Source organism: Balearica regulorum, chromosome 4 (genome assembly GCF_011004875.1).
Source record: "Balearica regulorum gibbericeps isolate bBalReg1 chromosome 4, bBalReg1.pri, whole genome shotgun sequence".
In the NCBI taxonomy this organism is placed as follows: Eukaryota; Metazoa; Chordata; class Aves; order Gruiformes; family Gruidae; genus Balearica; species Balearica regulorum.
Genome location: NC_046187.1, coordinates 25,990,850 through 26,015,298, shown reverse-complemented (window position 1 = coordinate 26,015,298; position 24,449 = coordinate 25,990,850). Strand labels below are relative to the sequence as shown.

Sequence of the window (24,449 nt, the reverse complement as noted above, 5' to 3'; positions counted from 1 at the left end):
TGACCTGAACTAAGTCTTTTGGAGAAACATTTACATTATGATGGACTCTAATTACACAACCTTCCTACTTTCACTTATACAGTTCTTGTCTAATTCAACCGATGGGATGAATGCCTCAGGAAAGAACAAAAGTTTAAGAGGAAAGTATGATGTCTACAGCAGAAAACAAACCAGTCAAAATTCACCTATACTGACATAACAACATTTTCTCCTTATCTAAAAGTATAAAGCCACAAGAAGTACTCCACAGGTAGACACTATTTATGTCCTGTGAATAGATTTTAATAACCAGGACAAGCATTTTTTTTCCTTTAATTGGGTTGAAAATAAGGAGAAACACATTCAACTATTAATTTTACAACCATCTTTGCTTTGCCCTAGTATGTCCAGATCTGCTTAAATGGTTTATTTAGTGATACAGTATCTCTATATAGGCTTTCAACAAAGCTGCAGCCTGAAGCTCCTTGACAGACTTGCGGGAAATAGAATTGCTGAATCAATTCTTTCTTGTAACAACTGTTTTATCAGACTAATTTATTTCCTTCAAATTGCAAAGTGAAATATGTGCATGCACTTATAAGATCATCTTTCCTAATTACATTTAAAAATTTGACTTTATCTGCTGTTTCTGGTAACAACTATATTTCATGTCAGGCATTTTCTCACAGGAATTTCCTAATGAACTGTCAGTCAGCACAAGCTAAACACAGCTAACACCAAGCTGTCAATCCTTCTACCCAGTCCTCCTCACACCTCCTCTTCATACCACCATCCTGCTACAGATACCTGTAGTTTGGCACTGGACTTGAGTTCAGACAGCCCTTGAGGCTGTCACAGCCCCTGAGCACCCGAATCTTGCAGATTCTTCTGAACCTTTAACACCTTTCCTACTCCTCTCCACAACAGTGTTCCAGCCGTTGTCTACCACCTCAGTGACTACTCTCTTTGCCTCAGTCCAGCCAACTAAGAGAAGATGCATGAGATGCAGACTGATGTTCTAGACAGGAGGCTGAACATTTGTCCTGACTACTGGCTTCAATTCCCTGTTTAGGCTTTCTTATGTCATTGCAGGCATTGGTTTCCATCTGTGAAGAACCAGAAGGAACAGTAGGTGAAGGAAGAGGGCCCAGTTTAAACCCAATCCTTTGAGTAAGGTTACCTGCTCTCAGAAAAAGTTTATGGTACTGACAGCCTTTTACTAATTATTGACAAATATCCAACAAATTGCCATCAAGCAGTAGTATCCAACTGAGACTTTGTTTCCAGTTAAATTAAGTTGCAGCTAGTCACATCTTGGGACAGCTGCTTACAATATCTTGTTGAATTTGTCATCTGCAATTTTTTGTTTGTTTTAAACAATGAAGGGAGCGGATTATCCCACAACCTAAAATTTTCATGCTAGTAATACTTACTACTCTAGGGGGCTACAAATAGGACAATTAAAAAAATTAGCCAGGATAGCCACTAGGAAAAGCTTAAGTCCGTATAGCATATCACATATATAAAACACTTGTTTCTTCCCTTCACTTATCCTTCTGCTGTGACCTATTTACTCTTTTCCAAGGCAGACATGGTACATAATTTCTAAGAAAAATCCCCTTATTCTTTCTTAAAGAGAAAGCAAAAGCTCTACTTTAAGCACAGTGCCAGAGGGTAGTTAAAATTGCAGTTACACACTTGTGTAGTGCTCCAACAGTTTAGTCAATATACTCATGGTTTTTACAGGTAGCATAAGAAATTGTATACTGACTACAGCACTGAAATTGAGAACTGTGTTCCTATACAGATATGAACTGCCTGTCATTATTTAGAAAAGGTAAGAATTATCAGAAAGATACACGCACATTTTCACACACACACATGCACACAAGTCTAGATGTGCTAAGATACTGAGCTTAGTACTTAAGTTGTTTTGCCAGTTTTCTGGCAAAGAGAAGAGACTTAGTTTAACATATCCTAACTTCAAGCATCAATTTGCTTTAGACTAGTCAGCTATAAGAAGCTGTTCACCAGGGAAGACTGCTGAATCAGCAGGACGGTAATAGGAAAACGAATACTTAAGCTGAAGTTTGAGGTCTGCTTGCTTCCCAGAAGTTTCTCTAACAAGACCCTAAATTTTTTACTTTCAAAGTACTTATTCTTCTCACACCATTAATTTTCAAATAGGCCTGGGAATTGCTAAGCCATATGCATTTACTGCTCTTAATAAGAAGAAATAGGCATTAAAAATTTAATTTTTTTTTTAATAATATTAGGAATTAAAGCTGCTTAAGCATTCTCAAATTAGAAGTCAAGCTTCAGAAAGATTAAAGCACTCCAGAACATGAGGCTGGCACAATCATAGCTCCTATCTATTTCTCCATTAGCCTGTAATCTCTTACAGGCATTTCATCTTGGCTATTAAATGAAGATATATATTTTTTTGGAGGAAAAAGCAAGTATCTTTAGTTCTGCTGAACCTGAACTTTACAGTTCCATCTGATAAACACAGGAGCTATAAAGCAACTTTTTATCCATGGAAAGGACAGCTTTATCTGAGTAGAAGCAGGGTTTCCCCTCTTTTGTCTTTGAAGTTGGCACAACTTATTGCAGCAAATTTAATACAGAAGGAACTTCAGCCTGAAAGTCAGTAGAGTTAAAATCTGGGGTTTGTGCAAAATCATCTATTCAAGGTATCAAAGTCCTTCATAAAGAAACACGCTTCATGGAAGATGTAATTCCATAGTTTTGGAACATAATTTGATTCTGAAATCAAATGTATGCATGTATATCTAGGAATAAGATAACAAAAACATTTTAAAACCAGCTTAAAAGATAATATTTTAAAATATTTCTGAAGAATTGATCAAATAGAGAAAGAGACAAAAGCAGATTCACACAGCAACCACAAACAGATGCAACTCTGATTCAAAGGGTCACACTAGTTTGTAGCAAACATATTGCTGTTTAAGCTTGCTTTTACTTTAAATAACCACAATGGAAGAAAGGTAATGTATTTTTTACAGAAAATTCCACCTAAATATGATACTTATGTGATAGTGCCATCATACAAGTTTTGGGATAAATCTATTTATATAGAGTAGCACTATTTTATAGCAATTAAAATATAGCAGTCTTTGACAACTGGTAGAAAAGAAGAGGGAGAATAAAAAAAGAACAGGACACTCCAGGACAGATTTGTAGGCAAAGCCGCTGCTATTGTGTTGTTATCAAAAAAGCAGTTTCCACGACAGGTGGAGTCAGTTTTCAGGAAGTATCTGAAAGCAAGACCAAATAAGAACACTAGATTTTAGCTGCATCGTCTAAAAGGACTTTATGACTGAAACCAGTGTGTTGCACTTAGTATTTTCCATGCAAATATTTTTGTTTGTATCCTTCATAATTAAGTAGATGCAGTCAGAACGTAATCCCCTAGGAACATTGTCCTTGGTATGTTTATTTTTGGTGGGGTGTTTTTGTTTTTAAACAAATAGAATGACTCCCATTGCTCCCTTGAATTCTGATGGCCTGATAAGCGAGACGTACTTAACTCCTTTACCAACCGAGACAGAATGATGCTTAAATCCACTGTTACTGGCAGAAAGAGGCCTATACAGGCAGGGAAGTATTCTAATGATCATAAATAAAAAGGAATACCTGTCTTGACACACTCCCTATTCCCCCTCCCCTCTCTACCCCCGCCCCCTTTTTTAATGACCATTATTAGCAAAGGGTCATACAAAAATGCTTCAATGTTTTTTAATGTTCAGTCAGGACTACTTATAAAGGAGAAGCAGCCAAACTTCCAGATTTTAGGAACTGTTTTCTAAAATTTTTCAAACACTTGAGACCCACTGTTCTCTATGCAACCTCTCTAGCAAATTCATTCTTACACTTCAGATTCAGTCCTCCCTTGCCATCATATTCTGTGTCTCTCATTTCCAAGTCAAGACATCAATGCCTACCTTCTTTATGCTCCCTATTTCCCTCTACTTCCTATTTCTTCAGTTTGCTCCATTTCATTTTGCAGGTACACTTTGCAAGCTGTTCTCTTCTACCTCCTCCATCCTCCTCCGGGCTCCTCTACAAAGCTCCCTACTCCAGAACTCACACCTTAAGGATTGTGCAAACAGCAACTTTTAGCCAATTGTCATTCAAAAACATCCTCCAAATGTCTTCATACACCATTGCAGCAGGCAGTCTACAAAAATGTGAGTTCTGCTTGCTAGAGTGGCTCATTATTAAGGAAATCTCTCTCTCTCACTGAAACAACATGATTGAGTGAATAAGCTGAGTCAGCAGAGCAGAAAGACAAGTTTTTCCCTGCATGCAGCTAGGCAGACATGCTGCAAAGTCTCATTAGTTATTGCCTCTGATATGGTAAAACAGATGAACACTTCTCACCACTGCAGGAAACCATTTTAAAATACAAAGCTGAGCCATAATCCAGTCGTGCCTGAAAATATCCGCAAGAGGCTTTAACACGAAATAAAACTTGAAGTAAAAGCAGCAGCAAGAATGATCCTGCAAACCTTCCCTGCTTTCCATCAGTGCCTCTTCTTTCCTCTTGATAGATGCTCTCTCCTTGACAAGAAATTGTATTACTTTGCTTTCTGAAAAAATATCACAGAATCTTAAGAATATGAAATGTCAGAGATTCCCTCGTCCTCTTTAAAAACAAAACCAACAGGAATTTAGTATCGCATCTCAATGCAAACTGCAACTGGAAGAGGAATTTCCTTTCCCTCACAATGTGATCACGTATGTCATTTGGTGTCAGACACCTTGGATTTAGACAACGTTTTTTCAGGATTCAACTATAGCTGCTATTTATCCATGAGATTCCTGTTTTCTGAACTGGCATTAACAACGACAGCACAGCTCTGGGACATTTTCAGTTACTTACCATGGTGAAGCCTGCCAAAGAGCAAAACATACTGTTAAGCCTCTACCTTAGCTGGTGACTATTAAGAGCAGTGCTGAATTTGAGTAATTGTCAAAAAGTTTGAAATATGGTTAGCCAGACAGTTACCCTGTAAGCTGTATCTGCTTTTTGCACCAATCTCCTTGGATTCTGTACCACTCAGCTCATTTTAGAAACCCAAGCCCAAGCTTCAGTGAGATATACATAAGTCATCATTCAACAGAAACATTTATGCACATCAACCTAAAATGCATTCATTCTGGTTTGCAGGACAGGCTCCATGACTAACTTTTGCTGCAGGTTCAAGATTGTAATCAGTATATGCTCTTTCTTCTAGTTACGCTGTCACACATATTTGAAACTCGGATTTTCCACTGGTAACAATGGCAGATGAGGAAAAAAAAATAAATAGCTGTAACAATTTTACTAGTAGATTAAGATGATGTTGACGTGATCACATAGGCCACCAGCCAAATTGTACTACGTTATCAACTGCCAGAACGCAGCAACACCACCAGGCAAGAGAGTTGCATTAAGGAAGGTCTTTTTCATCCTGTCACTGCACTTCCTACTAAAGTCATAATGACATCACATCATAACGCAATTGAGAAAATGCACAGCACTTAGCCTGGCCTGAGGTGCATAAAGAAACGGACACAATGGCATCCTGGATTCAAGGTTAGCCTGAGGCAGGCTCCTATGGAGACCCGTATAGAGAAAAAGAATAGGGCAGGACAGAGAACTGAGAAGTAAAGGAAAAAAACCCAACACTTTAGGCCTTTGATAGAAATAAATATCTCTGACATAATATACACAGCACTGTGCTCTAAGACATAAATTTCACAGCAGCAATATATGGCATACACAGGAGTTGGTGTATGCTGGAATTAGAGTTGCCATGAGATGCAGGAGGTAGCTATATCTGTGCACCTTACCATATTTGTGTGTGAGAAACTACTAAGATCTTTGAGTTTACTTCTCCTCCAAAACCTGACTTCAACAATTTCTCCTAAATTGCATTGCCTTCTAATGCTCCAAGCACACATATAAGAAAATGCAATGCCAAGTGGACCATTTCTTTCTGCAGTATCTAACTGTGCTTATCAGAAGCTGAATAAAGCATTAAGCTTTTTAGACCTGTGCTGACCCTAAAGCATATTTTTAGCACACTTAGTAGGTTATTCTGAGTGTTACTTCTCTCCTAAAGTAAATACACATACACACTGCACTGCTTTTACGTTTGCCTTTTTTATTTAGATGCAGACCACTGGTTTTTTTTTTATAAAATATGGATTATTTAACGAAGTATGAAATAAAACTGTCATCCAGGAAACCACACCAAATATTTATATTGGTTGCCAAAAAGACTTATTCCCACTACAGTCCTCCTTCTCAAAGAGGGCCAAAATCAGTGCTAAACCACCTGAAAATAACTTAACAACTGTGTCTTCACCCAGCCAGCCAGCTTGCAATTCACAAGCTGATCTCCGTGTGTATTTCTCAGGGCAAAATTCTAAAGCATCCCTCTCAAAATGTTAACTGTTCATCTTATTGTCAGCAATCCAATAAATAATTACCAGTGAAATTATTAAAACACTGAGGTGTGCAACTATTTCCTAGCATTCTCCATGCACTGGATATGCCTTAAAAAAAAAAAAAAAAAAAAAAAAAAAAAAAAAGTGTTTGAAAAATAGCTTACTGCTACCATTCTTCAGCAAGATCGAGCAAATTCCTCCTTGCTAAAACTTAGTTATAACATAAGGCTTTGCTCCAGTTGTACTTGTGGAAAGAAACATTTGCACAACCCCAAGTTTTCAAGAATGGAACTGTACCAGCTCACATATCAGAGAGCACCCACCAATAACCAGTGAGAAAAACTGGCATCAATCAATGCAGATGGAAAAAACACAGGCAAAAACCACAGTGGCACTTCGCAGAGCTCAGATTTGGATTGCCAGCTACAGTTAAGTATTTAGTATGGCTTGGCAGATGTAACCCTGGCCAGAGAGACTTCAGAAATTTTGGTTTCCCTCCATTTTTCATTTCAATATTCCAATGCTTTGGCAAGGACTGACCTCAGACTACCTTACCAGTGCTACCATATGCATTTCAGACAATGTCTTCTCACAGGATACACTCCACTGGAACTAAGATTGGGCATAGAAGGGAAAAGCAGAGTTGGCTCAAATCCAAACTATTTAACAGCGGTAGCAAACTTGAATGCACTGTTCTGTTGCATTCACTACTTCATTATCAGCCCAATCCTTTCTTTATCTTGTAAACAGCTCATCTGTCAATAACTTCCATACCTTACAGGGTGGTGACAATAGCTGCCATATTCCTTATTCTGCCATACAGTGGCTACTGCTTAAGATTTTTTAAAATAAATTTCTTTTCCCTGGTAATATGGCAAAACTGAAAAATAGAGAAAAATGAAACTTAATTGACCAAAGGCTATCAACCCCGGAATTTGATTTTAAAACAATTTCCAAATCAGAAAAAAGAAACAAAAAGAACATTCCAACAAGATGCAGAGACAGAGAGAAATGACTAGATTTTTTTTTTTTATAATTAATTTTACAGGTATAATTACCCCCTTCCCCAGCACATTTGTTAATCAGTCATGGAATCCCAATTGGGGGAGGTCAAAAAGGTCAAACACACCCAGCTTTCAACTTCAAAGTGGGAATAACCGCAAAGGCTTGTGAGGAAGGAAGAGAGGGGCAATCAGTGAATCCAGAACCTGAGCCTAAGGCTGCAGGAGGGAGCACTCTGCCTGCTCCCACTGCCCCATTTACATTCACAGCAGACAAACACGTCCCAGGGGGACTCAGAAACCAAATCTGCAGAAAATATGTTCACAATCCTTAAATATGATCTAAGTGACTGTCCAACAAAACTATTAGAGTCTCATATAAATAATATTTAGATTATTAAAAAAATACTCCCTTAATTCTGCCTCAACTAAGAAAAAACACATTTGTTCCAATGAGTTTACATTCAATTAAAATAATTGCTAGTTATATTACAACTTAAAAACCAACCACAACATTCATTAGAGACTCTTAAATTAACATTCAACATCAGTTATTTCCTAAGCCATGTATTTCCTGTTCTATCCACTCTAGTAATTGATTTATTCCCTTATCTTCTACCAGAAAAAGTCCTAAAACATAAGAAAAAACATTTAAAACCAAGCAGAGTAAATAAAGTACTAAAAAAAGACTTCCTTCAGCTAATTTAATCTGCAGAACCAAAGCCCTGGAAGCAGAGGTTTCCTTACATGCCCCACTTTTTGTTTGCTGGCTGCCTGGCTTTGAGTATCAAAAAAAAATTTGATAAGCTAACAAATACACCAAGAAAGTTTTGAAGCTTTCAACAATTCCTAAAAATATTTACTAGAATGTGATGAGCTTATGACATGCCTAATTAAACAGTGAATTTATTCACTCACAGGAGAGTGACGTAGAAAAGTGTATTTTAACCATCTCATCTCAAAAATGACAAACCCAACTACTCACTCAAGCTGTTGGCAGCTACAATCAGAAAAAACAGAAGCATCAAAGGCACATGCAAAATAAATTAGAAACATTAACTCAGGTCTTGATCGGTTAGCGCTTTGCACAACATGAACTAAAGACAAATCTGAGGAACAGCTTTCTATTGAGTAGTAGATCAATGAAAGAAAAAACCAAAACCAAGCTGCCTACAGAAACAGAACACCAAACAAACCTGAAATGGGTCAAGGCAGTCAGAAGATGCTAGAGGCAGAATATATATATAAACAGCCTTATGAACAGCAATACGGACATTGCACCACCACACTTGGACATTTCCTAGCTTGTAGACTGAAAGAGAAATGTTGGTATACAGTACTTATCATGCTTCTTTTAGAAAAATAGATGGACTTCACACACCAGTTATATGAGGGCTTAATATAAATCTAGCCAATACATTTTGTACGGATAAATATATCCTAGCTGCACATAGGAAATTAGAAGCAACTGAGCACTGGCGTATTTATTGCAAATAGGTCTGAATTCCCATCTATAAGACGTCTGTCACACAAGCTATCCTTTATTATCTGCAAGGAAAAGTTACCATCAGGAAACTTTGCTCACTATTTTTGATATAAACAAATGTTTTTCATGTTTGTGCTGTTTCATCAAGCCATTATGTCACCTTCCCACTCAGGTATTTCTCCTACTTCATCAAAACCAAAAAGCTGAACCAGACTGGTGGCATTTAAATCAGTGCAAGGATCAATAATCATCTGGTAGAATTTTCTCCAGCTGAATGCTTTCATTCCCCAACATTCATCAGGAAGTCCCATCCTTGAAAAGAGAGTTGGCAGTAAAAGACCAGGACGAAGGCATAATTGTATCAGCCTTGGGATTTCTGGGAGTCTACCTGCCACACCTAAGCAGACATTCATAAGGATAAAGAAATTGCATCATTCTCTTGCTTTTACTTAGAAGTATACAGGTAGCTGTATAGAGTGTACATCTACAATGTCTATAATAACGGAGATACAGGCATAGCAGAAAATTGTTAGATGACAAGTGTTATTTGACTCTGTGACTCCTGGACATTCAAGAAAAACACTTTGGGAGTTTCTAGGGGATGAAGGTTCAGGAAGAGTAAGACCAAAAAATCATCAGTGTACTGGTCAAGAAAAAATTACAGACATAAATTTGAGTAGACTGCTACTAAAATTCAGTAGTGAATCTAAAGGTTTTTTCTGTTCTTATTTTTGACATTTTATCTTTCTCAAAATAAACATGCAAAACCACTTAAGATGTACATTCATTCTCTCTGAAACTATTTCCTCCTTGAGATTTTATCTTGGTAGAAATATGCTTACTGGCAGAAAGAGTAGGAGATTAAGCAACACACAAATCCAGGAGGGAAGAGAGCACCCAAGCCTATTTATGAAGTTGCAAATAGATGCCACTAAAACGAAAACTATCACACTAGTGATAAAAAGAGTCAAAACAGCTTTGTTTTACTGGCTTCTGATTTAGGGAGAAAAGTGCTCACCCAGGGGCAAATACTTCTCATATTAACCAAAGCACCATAACATGAAGATACAAATATCTGAGTAACTGATAAAAAGCACTCAAGAAACAAACTGAAGCAACTTAGAAGGAAAATACAAATATAGGAGTAGGAGACAGCTGGTGTTTAGAATTAAATACACTAAATGCTTAATGTTTCAAGAAGTCATAAGTTACCTTCAGAAGCAAACACATAGCTTTGTTTACAAAGGAATCGTTTCCTACCTTACCCACCCTCAAGTACAGAGGTGACCCCCAAATATAAAACTGGAGGTACAACGGGCTTGTCCAAATAATGACCAACTAAATGCGTGGGGAAACAGCAAAGTAATTTTTTATGAGCTAGACTGACCAGCAAGTACACCACAGTGTTTTAGAAAATCCATTAAAGGCTATTGTGCGTACTAAAGACTGAGCTCAGATTTCACCGCGTTCAAGTAGAAAATAAGTTTCTGCATGGCATCAAACACAAGTAGAGGATATGTCTGAAGAAAGAGATAGATAGTTCCATGATTAAGGTTAAAACCAAACAAAATCCCAAACACCTTTGGGTGCAAACAGTGTATTTCACCAATAATTTCTAATTCTTTTTAGCAGTGTTGCTCAAACTCCTGAGAAATGTTATCTTATAAAGACAAACATTCAGAACTGGTCACAAGTTAGAGGTAGGTCATTAGTAGCTCATGTTACACAGGATTTTTAAAGTCTGAACTATGGCTCCTCACAGAATCACAACAAATTTGGCTGGTATATATCTGTCTCAAAATCTGACACACAAAAAACCAGCACATGAGAGTAAACACATTTGTATACTATAACTTAGCACATGAATCAGCTTCTTTGTCATGCAGGTGTCCATGAGATTAGTTTCCTCTTTGCTACAGAAAAGGCCTGAATATGTTAATATATTTGTGAATAAATCACATAGTGCTGCTCCATATGATGAACTAAAAAAACCCTACAGTAGTACTCAAAAGATCCAATACATTTGAGCGTCAAAAGAAGGCAAACCATCAGTTATGCTGCAGTAAATGAAAAGTGCTTTTCTGCTGAGTAGAAAGAAGTAGAAATTAATGAGAAGGCAATAGAAGTTATGGTATTTTTTTTTTCTCTCTGTAACATATGAAAAACATTAGCTTAATTTCTTGGAAACTGGGACAGATGAGCCTAATTACTGGCATTATAAACAAACACAATTTCTGGTATGAAAATAAAATTACTATTGTTAAAATACACCCAAAAATTTCTCAGGAAGTGGAAGAATACTGAAAGAAACTTTGCTTGATCCAAAACAATGGATTTTTGTCTCTGTCACAAATATAAATCTTTGTTCTATTTACCAGTTCAGTAGACCATTGCTGCTTTCTCCTGTCTCCCTCCTTGCTACTTCTAAGTCCCCTCACTCTTGCTTGGACACAGAAAGGCACAAGCACATCCTTAGCAATGAGACGACTTGTCTTTTTACTCTCTTGTCATCATAACATTAAGAAATGCTAGCACGTACACAAAACCATTTTCACTGTTAGCACTATCAGGTGTCGGACCAGGCTGCCAAGACAGACTGCATAATCTCTTCCTTTGGAAGTTTTCATGAATTGACAGAACAAAGCCCTGGGCAACCCCATCTGAATTCAGTGTTGGGCCTGTTTTCTGCAGAAATTTGTACCAGATAATTCAGATAGGACCTTAGGAAGTTATTCTATGAATGTGCAGCCCTTAGCTCCTTCATAAAGTCTCTACATATCTCTGGAAGAGCACAGCAGCAGTTGTGTTGGCTACAATTCCTGTATGACAACCATCAGTATTCTCCTGTCATTTCAGTTTTCTTTCCAACCACCGTTCTACATCCACCTATTATTTCTGCAATCCTGTAAGCTCTTTGGAGTTTCCTTTTGTTCTGTATTTGCATGTCTTGCACTTGGAGTCCTGGGTTTCTGGCTAAGGCTTCCAGAAACAACAGCAATAGAAATAAAATCAAAACTAAAGTAAAAAATAAGAAAATGACTGAATATCAGACTCAGGTTTGATGACTACTTAAAAAGTAAGATAGACTTGAGTGACAATATATTTCTTAGTTTCTTAGTAGTTAAGAAAAACAGATGGAAAGACTAAAAACTATTGCAATTGACCAAATAGATATGGCAGGTCTATATATACTTGCCCTATTATTGTGGTGGGTTGACCTTGGCTGGGGGCCAGGTGCCCACCAGAGCCGCTCTATCACTCCCCTCCTTCACTAGACAGGGGAGAAAAAGTATAACTAAAAGCTTGTGGGTCGAGATAAGGACAGGGAGAGATCACTCACTAATTATCATCACGAGCAAAACAGACCGAACTGAGAGAGGGAATTCATCTTATTTATTACTAAGCAAAACAGAGTAGAGGAATGAGAAATAAAACCAAATCTTAAAACACCTCCCCCCACCCCTCCCATCTTCCCGGGCTCAACTTCACTCCCAGCTTCAACCTCCGCCCCCCCTCAGCAGCACAGGGGGACGGGGAGTGGGGGTTACGGTCAGTTCATCACGCGGTGTTTCTGCCGCTTCTTCATCCTCAAGGGGAGGACTCCTCTCATCCTTCCCCTGCTCCAGCATGGGGTCCCTCTCACAGGAGGCAGTCCTTCACGACCTTCTCCAACGTGAGTCTCCTCCACGGGGTGCAGACCTTCAGGAGCAAACTGCTCCAGCGTGGGTCCCCCACGGGGTCACAAGTCCTGTCAGCAAACCTGCTCTGGCGTGGGCTCCTCTCTCCACGGATCCACAGGTCCTGCCAGGAGCTTGCTCCAGCGCGGGCTTCCCACGGGGTCACAGCCTCCTTCAGGTGCCTCCACCTGCTCCGGCGTGGGGTCCTCCACGGGCTGCAGGTGGAATCTCTACACCCCCTCATCCTCCCTCCATGGGCTGCAGGGGGACAGCCTGCTTCACCATGGTCTTCACCATGGGCTGCAGGGGGATCTCTGCTCCGGCGCCTGGAGCACCTCCTCCCCCTCCTTCTTCACTGACCTTGGCGTCTGCAGAGTTTCTTACATCTTCTCACTCCTCTCTCTGGCTGCAAAAGCTCTCTCTGACTGTTTTTCTCTTTCTTAAATATTTTATCACAGAGGCGCTGATTGGCTTGGCCTTGGCCAGTGGTGGGTCTGTCTTGGAGCCGGCTGGCATTGGCTCTATCAGACACAGGGGAAGCTTCTAGGAGCTTCTCACAGAAGCCACCCCTGTAGCCCCCCCCCCCGCTAACAAAACCTTGCCACACAAAACCAACACAAACGTACTCATGAATGAATTCTAATTATAGGAGAACGTGGAAGGAAAAAAAAAACCAACAAAATAAAACTGTTTAATTTTTAAGAGATTAACTAGATTTATACTGCTGAGAGCAAGGAAAGGAATAATTTCAAATCACCAATCATGGTGTATTTGACAAGAGAAACAACCATCAGATTCTACTGGAGAGAGAAGGGAAAAACATTTTTGCTAAACTGAGTATCTATTTAATGCAGATATACTCTTAGCCACTAGTTATTCTTTGCCAAGACAAACACAGGCATAACTCACATACTATCTCTCAAAATAACTTGAGCCGTACATTTAACCTGATGTGCCAAGATGTAAAAAGTAGTCAGAGCTGCCTGCATCACTTTCCAGTTACCTATTTCTCACTGGCAAACCGTTCTCCTTACTATTTTTCTCCTAAGATAAAGTCTGTTTGTAGTTCTGCAGGTGAGTTGTGGATATTGGTCTGTTGTGGTAAAAAACACCACACGACTGAAGGACCAGGAGTTGGGAGAGGCAGAAACATGGCACAAGAAGAAGTAATTGTATTGACATGTACATCAAAGAAGCTGAAGTTCAAAGCTGTGAAGTTAAAATACCCAACACCACAAAACAAACAAAAAACCCAACAAAAAACAAAACCCCAACCACCTTTCAGTTAATTCTCATTCAATGCATTGGATTGTTCATCAAAATTAATATGGCATAGGCTTTAACACTGTGCACTAACTGACAAGCAAATCAGAATACCTGATGAACGTGTCAAACCCCTGTGCTTGGAAGTTACAACATAAATGCCAGTAACTGACGTTTGGTGGGTATTTTCTTTCAATCTAATTTCGAAAGAGAAAAAAACAACACCTGGGGCTGGAGAAACACGCAATCTGAACAATTCTCCCTCTCTCCAATTCCCAGGTCACTTACTAGGTCACTTCCAGGTGCTTCCTGATAGTCTGCTGAAAAGCAGGACATCGAACTTCTTGTGCCGTTGCTCTCACTGGCTTGTCGTGGAGGTTGTGCATATTGCCTGTATGTAGCACTCTTTGGAGTCCAGCGAAACAGGTTGATTGACTCACGAACACAACGCTCAATATCAATCTCTGATCAGGGATTTAAAGAAAAAACAAGAAATGCAAACATGAAAAACCAGCAAAGCCAATTAACCTAGCTATGACACTGCTAAATATACATATATTCATCGATACCTCTTTCTCTGTCTCTCCCCCTTAAAGGGCATGTAGTTTTCAAAAACATTTTCCTATTCAAAAAATACACTTCGAAGTTTTTTATGAATAACCAGCAAAGACATTTTAAGCATTGATTTTATCCCTGGTTATGTATGGAAATCTGTTGAAGAGAAGTACAACAGAACTTTAACCAATGCAAAGGCAGGAATATAATCAAAGCCTAGTCGTTATAAGGCATCTTTCATTAGATGTCTTTGCAAGTCAGATTATTGACTCAAATGTAAGTACATGCAGTACATTAAAAGTATATTTCATGGAGTGTATGGACATCAGGATTTTTGGATCAACTAAGTGTTTTATTTGTCAGTTAAATACTGCTATGAGCCAGACTGAAAGCTTTCAGTTGTCAAACTTGGTGTGCCTTTTTGACCAAGCTACATATTATCCGCTTGGTGGAAAACAGGATTGCTCAACACTAATTTGTGCTTGATAGACACAATGGATTTATTTTAGAGCCATTTTAAAAAAAAAAAAAAAACCAAAAAACCCAGTCCAAAACACAACCAGACATTCACAGTGAAACATTCTGGCTGAAGGAGTGAAGTGTTGTGTATGACAAAATATTACTCAACTTGGGAGGAAAGCAGACACCCATCAAATAGGAAGCATCCTAAAATAAGCTGTGGTCAAATAAAATTTATCAAAGCATAACGAAAAACATATGCAAAAAAAAAAAAAGGTAAACCTATTACAAATATCGTTTTTGCAACACTAAGCATCCTGCATGTACCTATCTTGTAACAAGATGTAACATAAAAACCATTTATTTTTCTATCACTACAAAATACTGGTTAGTTTCGCATCTCCTGCCTGCAGTCTCACAAACAGAAAAATTATCCTAGCTTGCATTTTATGACAAACCTAGTGTAGTGCGTCAGAGAAACAACAGGTATATTAGCACTTCTTGTGTCTGTCCCAAGCATCTTGGATGATTCATTACAGCACTCACAGTTTAGAACATTGAAGCATCACCTTCAATATCCTTTGATATAACCTTTGTATATCTCAAACAGACTTGATGCATTGCCATCAACCAGGGAGTTACTCCAGAAACCTCAGTCATTGGCAGGGTGGTGAGCTAAAGAAGCTGAAATTGAAGCTTGGGGCAGAATATTCCAGTTGGATAAGATTATTTACTTTGTTTAAAATCTGAATGAATTATGTGATCCATTAATCTCCCATTCAAAAAGCCGTCTGTATTCAGGTAGGATACAACCTGTAGCATATGCTTTAATTCCATTGAAGACAACATGCTTATGTGCTACCTTGCTTCTGAAATTCTGAAAAATCTGAGACTATAGCTGTGGCTTACCTAATTTTAATTCTAGCTCTAAAATCTCTTCATGGAGGTGAAAGTAAATCACAATTTTCCTTAAGCATATCAAGGCATAATAGTTGCCACAGAGAAATGGACAATGTGGTGTCTCAACAGTAACTAACAATTTTTCATTCTGTGATGAAGACATATTAGATATTTCATTTTGAATATATTGTAATGGAAGGTTGTTATTTGGTATCATTCCCAAGGATAATCCATGCAACTGGAGAACTTTACACAATTTCTAAATTCAGGTAAAGACAGCAGATGCCTTTCACTGGTTATTATTCCTAGAGCTTAGAATACACTCTGAAGCATGGTCATTACAGTCACACTTTCTCTATGTTTCTGAAGACTCATTTTATTTAAAAAAAGTTGAGAATTTCAGTTCAAGATTGTAGTATATGGGGTTTATTTCTTTCTGTAAAGAGACTGCTATAACTGTGAGCTACAGCCCTGCCTCCTGAGATTCTTAGCTAAGGAAATGTTAGCAGTACCTTTGTAATAACTGAGGTGAAAGCAGAATTTAGCCAGTGTAAAAAAGAAATAGTCTGAAATACAATAATTAATAGCATGAGAAACATTTGGTTGTGAGAGGACATAATAACCTATAAATATCTGAAATTGAAAACAGAGAACTGGGGGATGCAATAGGAATGCTATGCGCAGTAGAAAGTTAAGAAAGAGCTGAAAGCAGAAATTGAGATTGACAGAGTTAAGCATTGAGACAGGCCATCAAAATATTTTTCCTAAAAACAAGCTCTGTAATTCCAAAAGGAATCCATTTAGATAATTGGAAAATGCAGCAATGGGTTTCCCTAAAAATGATAACCAGTTCTCACACAGCAAGGTATAAATAAAAAAATAAATGAGAAGTTTGTTGTTCTGTTTGGTTTCTCATTTCTTCTAAGCAGGATTTCAGGAGGACAATGACCATGCCTGAAAATGAAATTCCATGGAAGAAGAGGGAATTTTAAATGGGTTGGGAGGGAGGTCATCAAATGCCTAACACCAGTTTACAGCCTGCTGACTAACTGATCTGCTTCTAAATAATGCAAAATAAAAATAAACAAGGAGATTGTGATTTCCACAAATAATAATAATAAAAGTAAATATACGTATGCACATAGGCACGTGTATGCATATATATGGGAATGGTCAACATTTATCACCCACAAGGGAGACAAGACTATTGGTACTGAAAGAATTTACTTGCATCCTTTTTTAAAAAGCAATTAGTTTCAGGATATTGGAGTTCAAACAACATTAAACTGGTGTAAATATTTACAAAATATTTATTAGTTACATTGCATGAACAAGCTTCACAGTTGAGTAACCTTCAAGCCCATCTTCACCCTTTGTTTGAAATTTCAGTTTAAGAAAAATCACTTCCCGTCAGTAACTAAAACGCAATGGATTCTTTTGCAGCCTTGCTGGATAAGATCTTTTCTCCTCCTTTTGGCTAATAAGTAAGGGTCTGTTGTGCTACTTTAATTCTGATTTCTTCCCATGCCCTTTCAAATATATGACAAATGAGTCAGTCTCCGATTAAATGCCCATCTTTTGTTATCGCAACAAGACTTTGCAATCACGCAGTATTAATCCTGTTTACACTCTTCCTGCTTCCAAGTAACTGTGTATAAGCCAGAAAATATTAAAGCTTACACATTATTAAAAACATGCTGTTGGTATGTCAGAAGTGTAAATACAACAAGCCAGTACCTAGATTCTTGAGTAGGACTAAGAACAAATGAAGAGACTACCTCACCAGGATGCCAGACTACTTCTCATGTGCAAACAAATTAGAACAACATCCTCCTGAGAGCAAGCTCTGCATAAATCTCAAGGTATCAGTAAGAAGTGAACAAACATTTAGAAGGGACAAGGAGGGCCTGCTTACTCATGGACACATAACATCTCTGTGCTTTCCAAGGTCCCAACACTAGTATGTTTTGTATTTTAAAAAGCACGTACCTTCTGTTTTATTTATACAAATTATTTTGCCGGAAAATCTGTAATGAAAGTGTGCTGACATAACATGCTGTCATTAACTGTGAAGCGTGCATTGAAAAAAAATTAAGCCTAACTCTAAACATAACATAAATACTATAAAAATAAGTTCTCCTTTCAAAATTTAGTACGTCTTCAGGCAGTCCGGTTTTCAAAGAAAGTGCAGAACACCTGCATTTCAAAAAGTCAAAGTTGGCACCCAGGTACCTGGGAACTAAAAATCACAAGTTTCATTTAAAAACATTGGTTTTAGGAGTTCTGGCTCAAATGAACTCAAGTATTTCACAGTCAAGCAGCAATCAACCCTTACAGGAAACAATTCTATGGCACCAGCTAATTACTCCATTACTTGGCATCAAAAGACTTTTCCCTGAGATTTCTAAATATGCAAATAATACGGAATTGAAAAAGGCAGGGGTGGCAAAGTAATCTAACAGTGATATCCTGGTTTTGCCATGGCCCTATCCCAATACTAAGCCTACTGAAATATTTTCCTCCTTTTCTGAACTAAACTTCCTGGTTGCTGGAAGATATTATTACTTTTGCTCTGTTCATGCTAAATTATCACTCCCTACCAAGCCACTGACTCCCTCTGACAACAGCCTCAACTGAAAAGGATGGGTCAGCATGACATAGCTGCTTTTGAAGCTATGTGTATTTAGCATTTATTATTATAGATACAGGAGAGAAGTAGACTGCACTTGAAACAGACGTTAAAAAGTAAGCATCAGTTTAAAGGCAATACACCTGTGACAAAAGCACACAGAATTTTTTATTTTTACAGCAAAACCGGACATGCATACATTGTGCACAGCAAGTGAAAGAAAGTAATGGAGAAAAACATAACACAAATGGTTCTTTCTTAACGAACACGTACACAGACGAAGTCTTTGTGCACAGTTAATCAATTCCAGAGCCCTTTCCTTGGGTAACAGGACACCAGTTAAGAAATTTGGCCAAAATAAACTGCTTCTGCATTTTAGAAACAGTTCAGAATTATGGGCTTGGTTTGACCTCTCCATCACAAACAGTTTATTACTACTCTGCCAGGCAACATCAGCTTTCAGCACACAGCCACATAAATAGGCCACAAAACCTCTGTGCTATAAAAGCAGGGAAGCTGAACGGGTCAGTCAGTTTGATCTCATGATTCCTGTTCTCAGAAGAAATAGAGGTGAAAGGCCGTAAACATTTTCTTTTCTGATGACATACAAAAAGATACACTAAATCTAGATATTTAAAAGGACAAATCTAGGAACAGAAGTGACATTTCTAGCTAACATTTCTGTATATTACTGCTAGAAGGTTTCCATAAACTAAAAGGTCAATGCAAAATTATTGCTTTTATATAATTTACTTCATACATTATAGGATAGTTATGTTATTTCATTGTTTTGTGGATAGTAATTTTCTCTTTCTTACACACATCAGCATCCCTTTTCAGTGCATCTTGGGACAAAATTTCAAAGGCAACATAAATATCAGTCATTAATTTTAAAACTCTTCAGCTAATAACATACAAGCCTTTGTTCTTCTTCCTACATGGATGCAAGGTGTGCATCTTTCAAGAGCTACCGGGAGGACAAGTGCTGTCAATCAAGGAGCCAACATATTTTTATTGTAATACAGCAGGTGTACAGAAGTTGCACTCAGCTAGAAAAAATGACTGGATGCAGAAGCAAAGGAACCAACTACAGTACTATGTCTTCAGACAGATTTCATGTTGCATGGCTGTAATAATGATCAATGATTTCAATGCTGCATTGATAGGCTACCTTGTCTGACAGCACATTATTCAACAATTCTTTCAGCATCTTGGAAGAAAAAATTCTCTAGGTAGTTCTCCACACTCAGTACTTTTTACTATCTCTGGACGATATTGCCGATTTAAGTGTTCATGGGACAGTTATGTTGCTGTTGGAAAGGAAAGACAACAATTTAAACTATTCTTGAGTCTGAATGCTCACAAGCAGCAGTTAGTGTATCAAAAATGAAACAGTCCAGGCCCTTGCTTGATGAAAGCACATCAGCCATCTGCATTAGGGTTCAGAAACACTGGGAAAAGAAGGACTTCTGTTTTATGTAATGAAATTGCATGCAATGTCCAAAGAGTAGAAAAAGAACTTGTTGGTCTCTTGTCTTCATCCATAAATGAGATGTTTGAGGACTGAGAAATTCAGAATGTATCCGGATAAAGAGTTCTATAGTGGAGGGTGTTATGAAGATAATAATGCAAGAGAAATGACCTATTTATGTGAGATACTGATACTTCTGCTGAGACCAACAACACATATGTTTGCAGTCTATGTATAAACAAGAGAAGCTGAAAGGAGAGCTATGGAACGTACAACTATTACAGTAACTGCAGTTATGCGGTTGTCTGGATCAGTTCATGCAACACTTACCAAAGTAGTGAGCAATAGAGAGAAGCAGGAGTAAACACTGTGAGTTGTTCCCTGAGACATTAGACTGCATAAAGGACAAACATGAATTCTTTTCCTACTCATGATTGTAAAAATTGCTCTGACTCAGCAGTTTAGTGAAAAGGTTTCATAAAGAATGCCTTCCAGTATGGAAACGTGATGCTGTCCTGCACTGACAAAGATGAGCAGGGAAGACACAGAATGATGAGTGACTGTACGAAGAGTCAAGGTTTATTGTAAGTGAACCACCAAATGCCACATGTCATGTTTTACTGAGAAAGAAGATTGAAAAAGATTAGATAAAGACTGTAACGTCAGCTAGGCTCCTACAAGAAAGTGTGTTTTAAACAGTTTTATGAGGTGTGCCATGGCTGTTTAACAGCAGACATTTCCACAAACTAACGTTAAAGACATCTGGTCCTGCCCTAACATCAGATTAGGATACTGGGCAACAAGGACATGAATTCATGCTATATAATGGAAACAGTCGGATGGAGGCTACTATGCAAAACTTCAGAGATAGACAAGAATAAGGGGAAATAAAGGAGATCAGCAGAAGAATGAAGAATATTCTGAACTGACTCAACAGACATTTAGCAATCTCAAATACCTGTGAAACTTACCTCCTTTATCCTAAATCTGTGTTTCACAGAAGTAATATGCAAATTTCCAGGGAGTTGGCAGATGTTATTGCTATGCTACTCTCCATCATCTTCAAAAGCTCATGGAGAACAGGAGAGGTGCCTGAGAACTGGAGGAAAGCCAATGTCACTCCAGTCTCCAAAAAGGGCAAGAAACAGGATGCAGGAAACTACAGGCCAGACAGCCTCACCTCTACCCTTGGAAAGGTGATGGAACTTCCATTCTGGAGGTCACCTCTAAGCATGTGGAGGAAAAGGTTATCAGGAGTGGTCAACATGGATTCACCAAGGGGAAGCTTTGCTTGACCAATTTGATAGCCTTCTGTGATGGCATGACTGGCTGGGTAGATGAGGGGAGAGCAATAGATGCTGCCTACCTTGACTTCAGTGAGGCTTTTTACACTGTCTCCCATAACATCCTCATAAGCCTCATGTGGGTTACATGAATGGACAGCAAGGTGGATTGAGAACTGGCTGAATGGCAGAGCTCAGAGGGTTGTGATAAGGGGCGCAGAGCCTAATTGGAGGCCTGTAGCTAGTGGTGTGCCCCAGGGGTCAGTACTAGGTCTGGTCTTGTTCAATATTTTCATCAATGACCTGTATGAGGGGACAGAATGTACCCTCAGCAAGTTTTACTGATGATACTAAACTGGGAGGAGTGGCTGATACACCAGAAGGCTGCGCTGCCATTCCGCGAGACCTGGACAGCCTAGAGAGTTGAGTGGAGAGGAACCTAATGAAATTCAACAAGGGCAGGTGTAGGGTCAGTACAGGTTAGGGGTTGACCTGCTGGAAAGCAGCTCTGCAGAGAAGGACCTGGAAGTCCTGGTAGTTATCCAGCAATGTGCCCTAGTGGCCAAGAAGGCCAATGGTATCCTGGGGTGCAGTAAGAAGAGCATGGCCAGCAGGTCGAGGAAGGTTATCCTCCCCCTCTACTCTGCCCTGGTGAGGCCACATCTGGAATACTGTGTCCAGTTCTGGGCTCCCCAGCTCAAGAAAGACAGGGAACTAATGGAGAGAGTCCAGCGGAGCGCTACAAGGATGATTAGGGGACTGCAGCATCTCTCTTACGAGGAAAAGCTGAGAGAGCTGGGTCTGTTTAGCCTAGAGAAAAGACGACTGAGAGGGGATCTTATCAACACTTACAAATATCTAAAGGGTGGGTGGCAAGAGGATGGGGCCAGACTCTTTTCAGTGGTGCCCAGTGACAGGACAAGGGGCAACGGACACAAAGTGTAACACAGGAAGTACCATCTCAACATGAGGAAAAACTTCTTCACTTTGAAGGTGACAGAGCACTGGAACAGGTTGCCCAGAGAGGTTGTGGAGTCTCCTCCTATGGAGGTATTAAAAACCTGCCTGGATGCAATCCTGTGCAACGTGCTCTAGAAGGACCTGCTTCAGCAGGGCAGTTGAACTAGATCTCCAGAGGTCCAGTCCAACCCCTACTGTTCTGTGATTCTGTGAAATACTGAAGCTCAGCATGCATTAGTAAAGATCATGCCATCTAAGTTTCTGGCTGGGTGGCAGACACAAGTCACTTAAGCTTTTTCCCAGATGTAACAGGTATAAAACTGTAAAAAAAAACTTACAATCAGAAACTCTGACCAGATCAGGTGCTTGTTAAACTGATCAATCTCTAAAGAGCCATAAGTAGAAGACCTTTGTATTCGCATAGCTCTCCTCTTGTTAGCCTTCAAGATATTTTTAAGGAAATAATATGAAATAACTTAGAATTTCTGTTTTTGAAATTAGACAAAAATTCAAATAACCTCAAAAAGGAGTACCTGTTGCCATAAGAAAAGGATCAAAGCCTCTGATTTGACCTGTTGGTTCCTAGACCAATAATGGAAAAAACTTTGGGTAAAGATTAATATAGATAAGATACCTAGATCTAATAAAGAGTATCCTGAACTATGTAACATCCACAAACTACCACAGAGCAAGAAACATATTATTCAAGACTGAAATGTTATTAATTTCCCACAAATACAGCAACTGTAACCAGGAAGGACAATAACCATTTTGCTTAAAACTGCTTTCATTTCTAAAAAACAGTCTTGTGATTTGGCACTACAGTAGATGCAAAACTTTCAGTGTTTACCATTAGTCAAGTCTATGTGTTTCACAGTGCAAAACTAGTAGCTTTAAGTATCTAACATCAGGGCAACCTTGTCAATATACATTTCTGAATGATTTAAAGTTTGCTGCGTAATTAACCTACTCAGAAGTCAAGGGAAAAAGCTCCTCTATCCTGTGAAAAAGCTAACATCCCCCATTTGAATTTACACATGAAAGTATTTAAGAAGTTCCTAAATATAATATTTTTAGAGAACAAAACCCAAACCCACAACAAACAAACAAAAAACCAACCAACTTTAAGACATTTTTAAGTTTGTGCCATTTCACGGTTACATTCCCTGCGCACAAGTTTCTGGTTTATACTCTTAGCTCACATGACTGCTGAATTTGTTTCCTTAGAACTATGCTATGCTGGTGAGTAAAAAAAAAGAAAAAAGTATACAAGGACTGAAGAACCAGCAAAAGGTTGTCTAGCTCCTTGCTTTGCTCTGAAGCCAAATAATATGTGATTAGCCTGTCCCCTACAGATGCTTGTCTAGACTTTCTAAATTTTTGCAGTGACACAAGTTTCACCTGACACACCCCTGATGTGTACTTAGTGCATTTATCACCATTTTCATTCAGACAACATTCTTCACATACACTGTGAGCTTTTCCCAGTTGGGATACCTGTCCTTCCTGAACAAGTTCTGCCCTTCAATCCTAACAATCCAGTCTGGAAATTTATATCAAGCTTGCAATATCAAAAAAGCCTTAGCTTTAGGTACGAACCCTGCTCTAGTTCTCCATGTTCAGTTTTGGTCTTTCTGTTGATTTTTACTAAACTCCAGCTCATAGTATATTAAAGAGCAAAGAAGTTTGGATAGACAGAATCAAATGCCTCACACAAATTTATAAAGGCAAGAGTTTAAGTTCTTTCAATATGGGAAAGTAGACCAAAGGGAACTGACAGCTATTCCGAAGTATGAGACTGATGAAAATTCACTTAAACAGCCCTTGTCAGTTCTTATTTTGGTAGAAAGATTTTTCTACCTTTCAGGCTACGCTGCCATTCCAATTTTTTATTTAAGTTGTTTTGCATATCTCTATTAACAACACTGGATATACACACCCCAAAATATATCTACAATCAGAGGTGTGCTGCTAATGTACACTTTAATCAAGGAATTTTAACACTGCAGTATTTGTACAGTTCATTTTAAAATCTTCCCCAATTAACAGTTAGAGAACTAAAGATTATTGGGAAGACCATTCATACCTGTACAGGCAAACACACATGTTCAGTCTAACAAAGATACAGACAGATACCCTATGAGGCAACTTGCTCTGTCAGCAACATTTTCCATAGTTGTAAGAGGAAAAAAATCTAGCGCACACTCTTGCTTTCTAAGCACTAGTCTAATCCTGAACTATGAGCAGTTATGCTCATAATTTTAATGCAACAAAACAACAAAAAAAAGGGAAATGTTTTCCCAAGACACCTTTGTAAAGAAACAAAA

General features: G+C 38.6%; 1 protein-coding gene across 1 annotated transcript in view; it reads right to left on the bottom strand.

Annotated features, from left to right (window-relative positions):
* The window catches only part of TBCK (TBC1 domain containing kinase), a 114,999-nt gene that overhangs the window by 20,544 nt on the left and 70,006 nt on the right, over positions 1-24,449 (bottom strand). Inside the window, exon 23 of the mRNA XM_075751493.1 lies at positions 14,154-14,329. Within this exon, the coding sequence (XP_075607608.1) occupies positions 14,154-14,329 (176 nt within the window). The remainder of the gene's footprint in view (positions 1-14,153; positions 14,330-24,449) is intronic.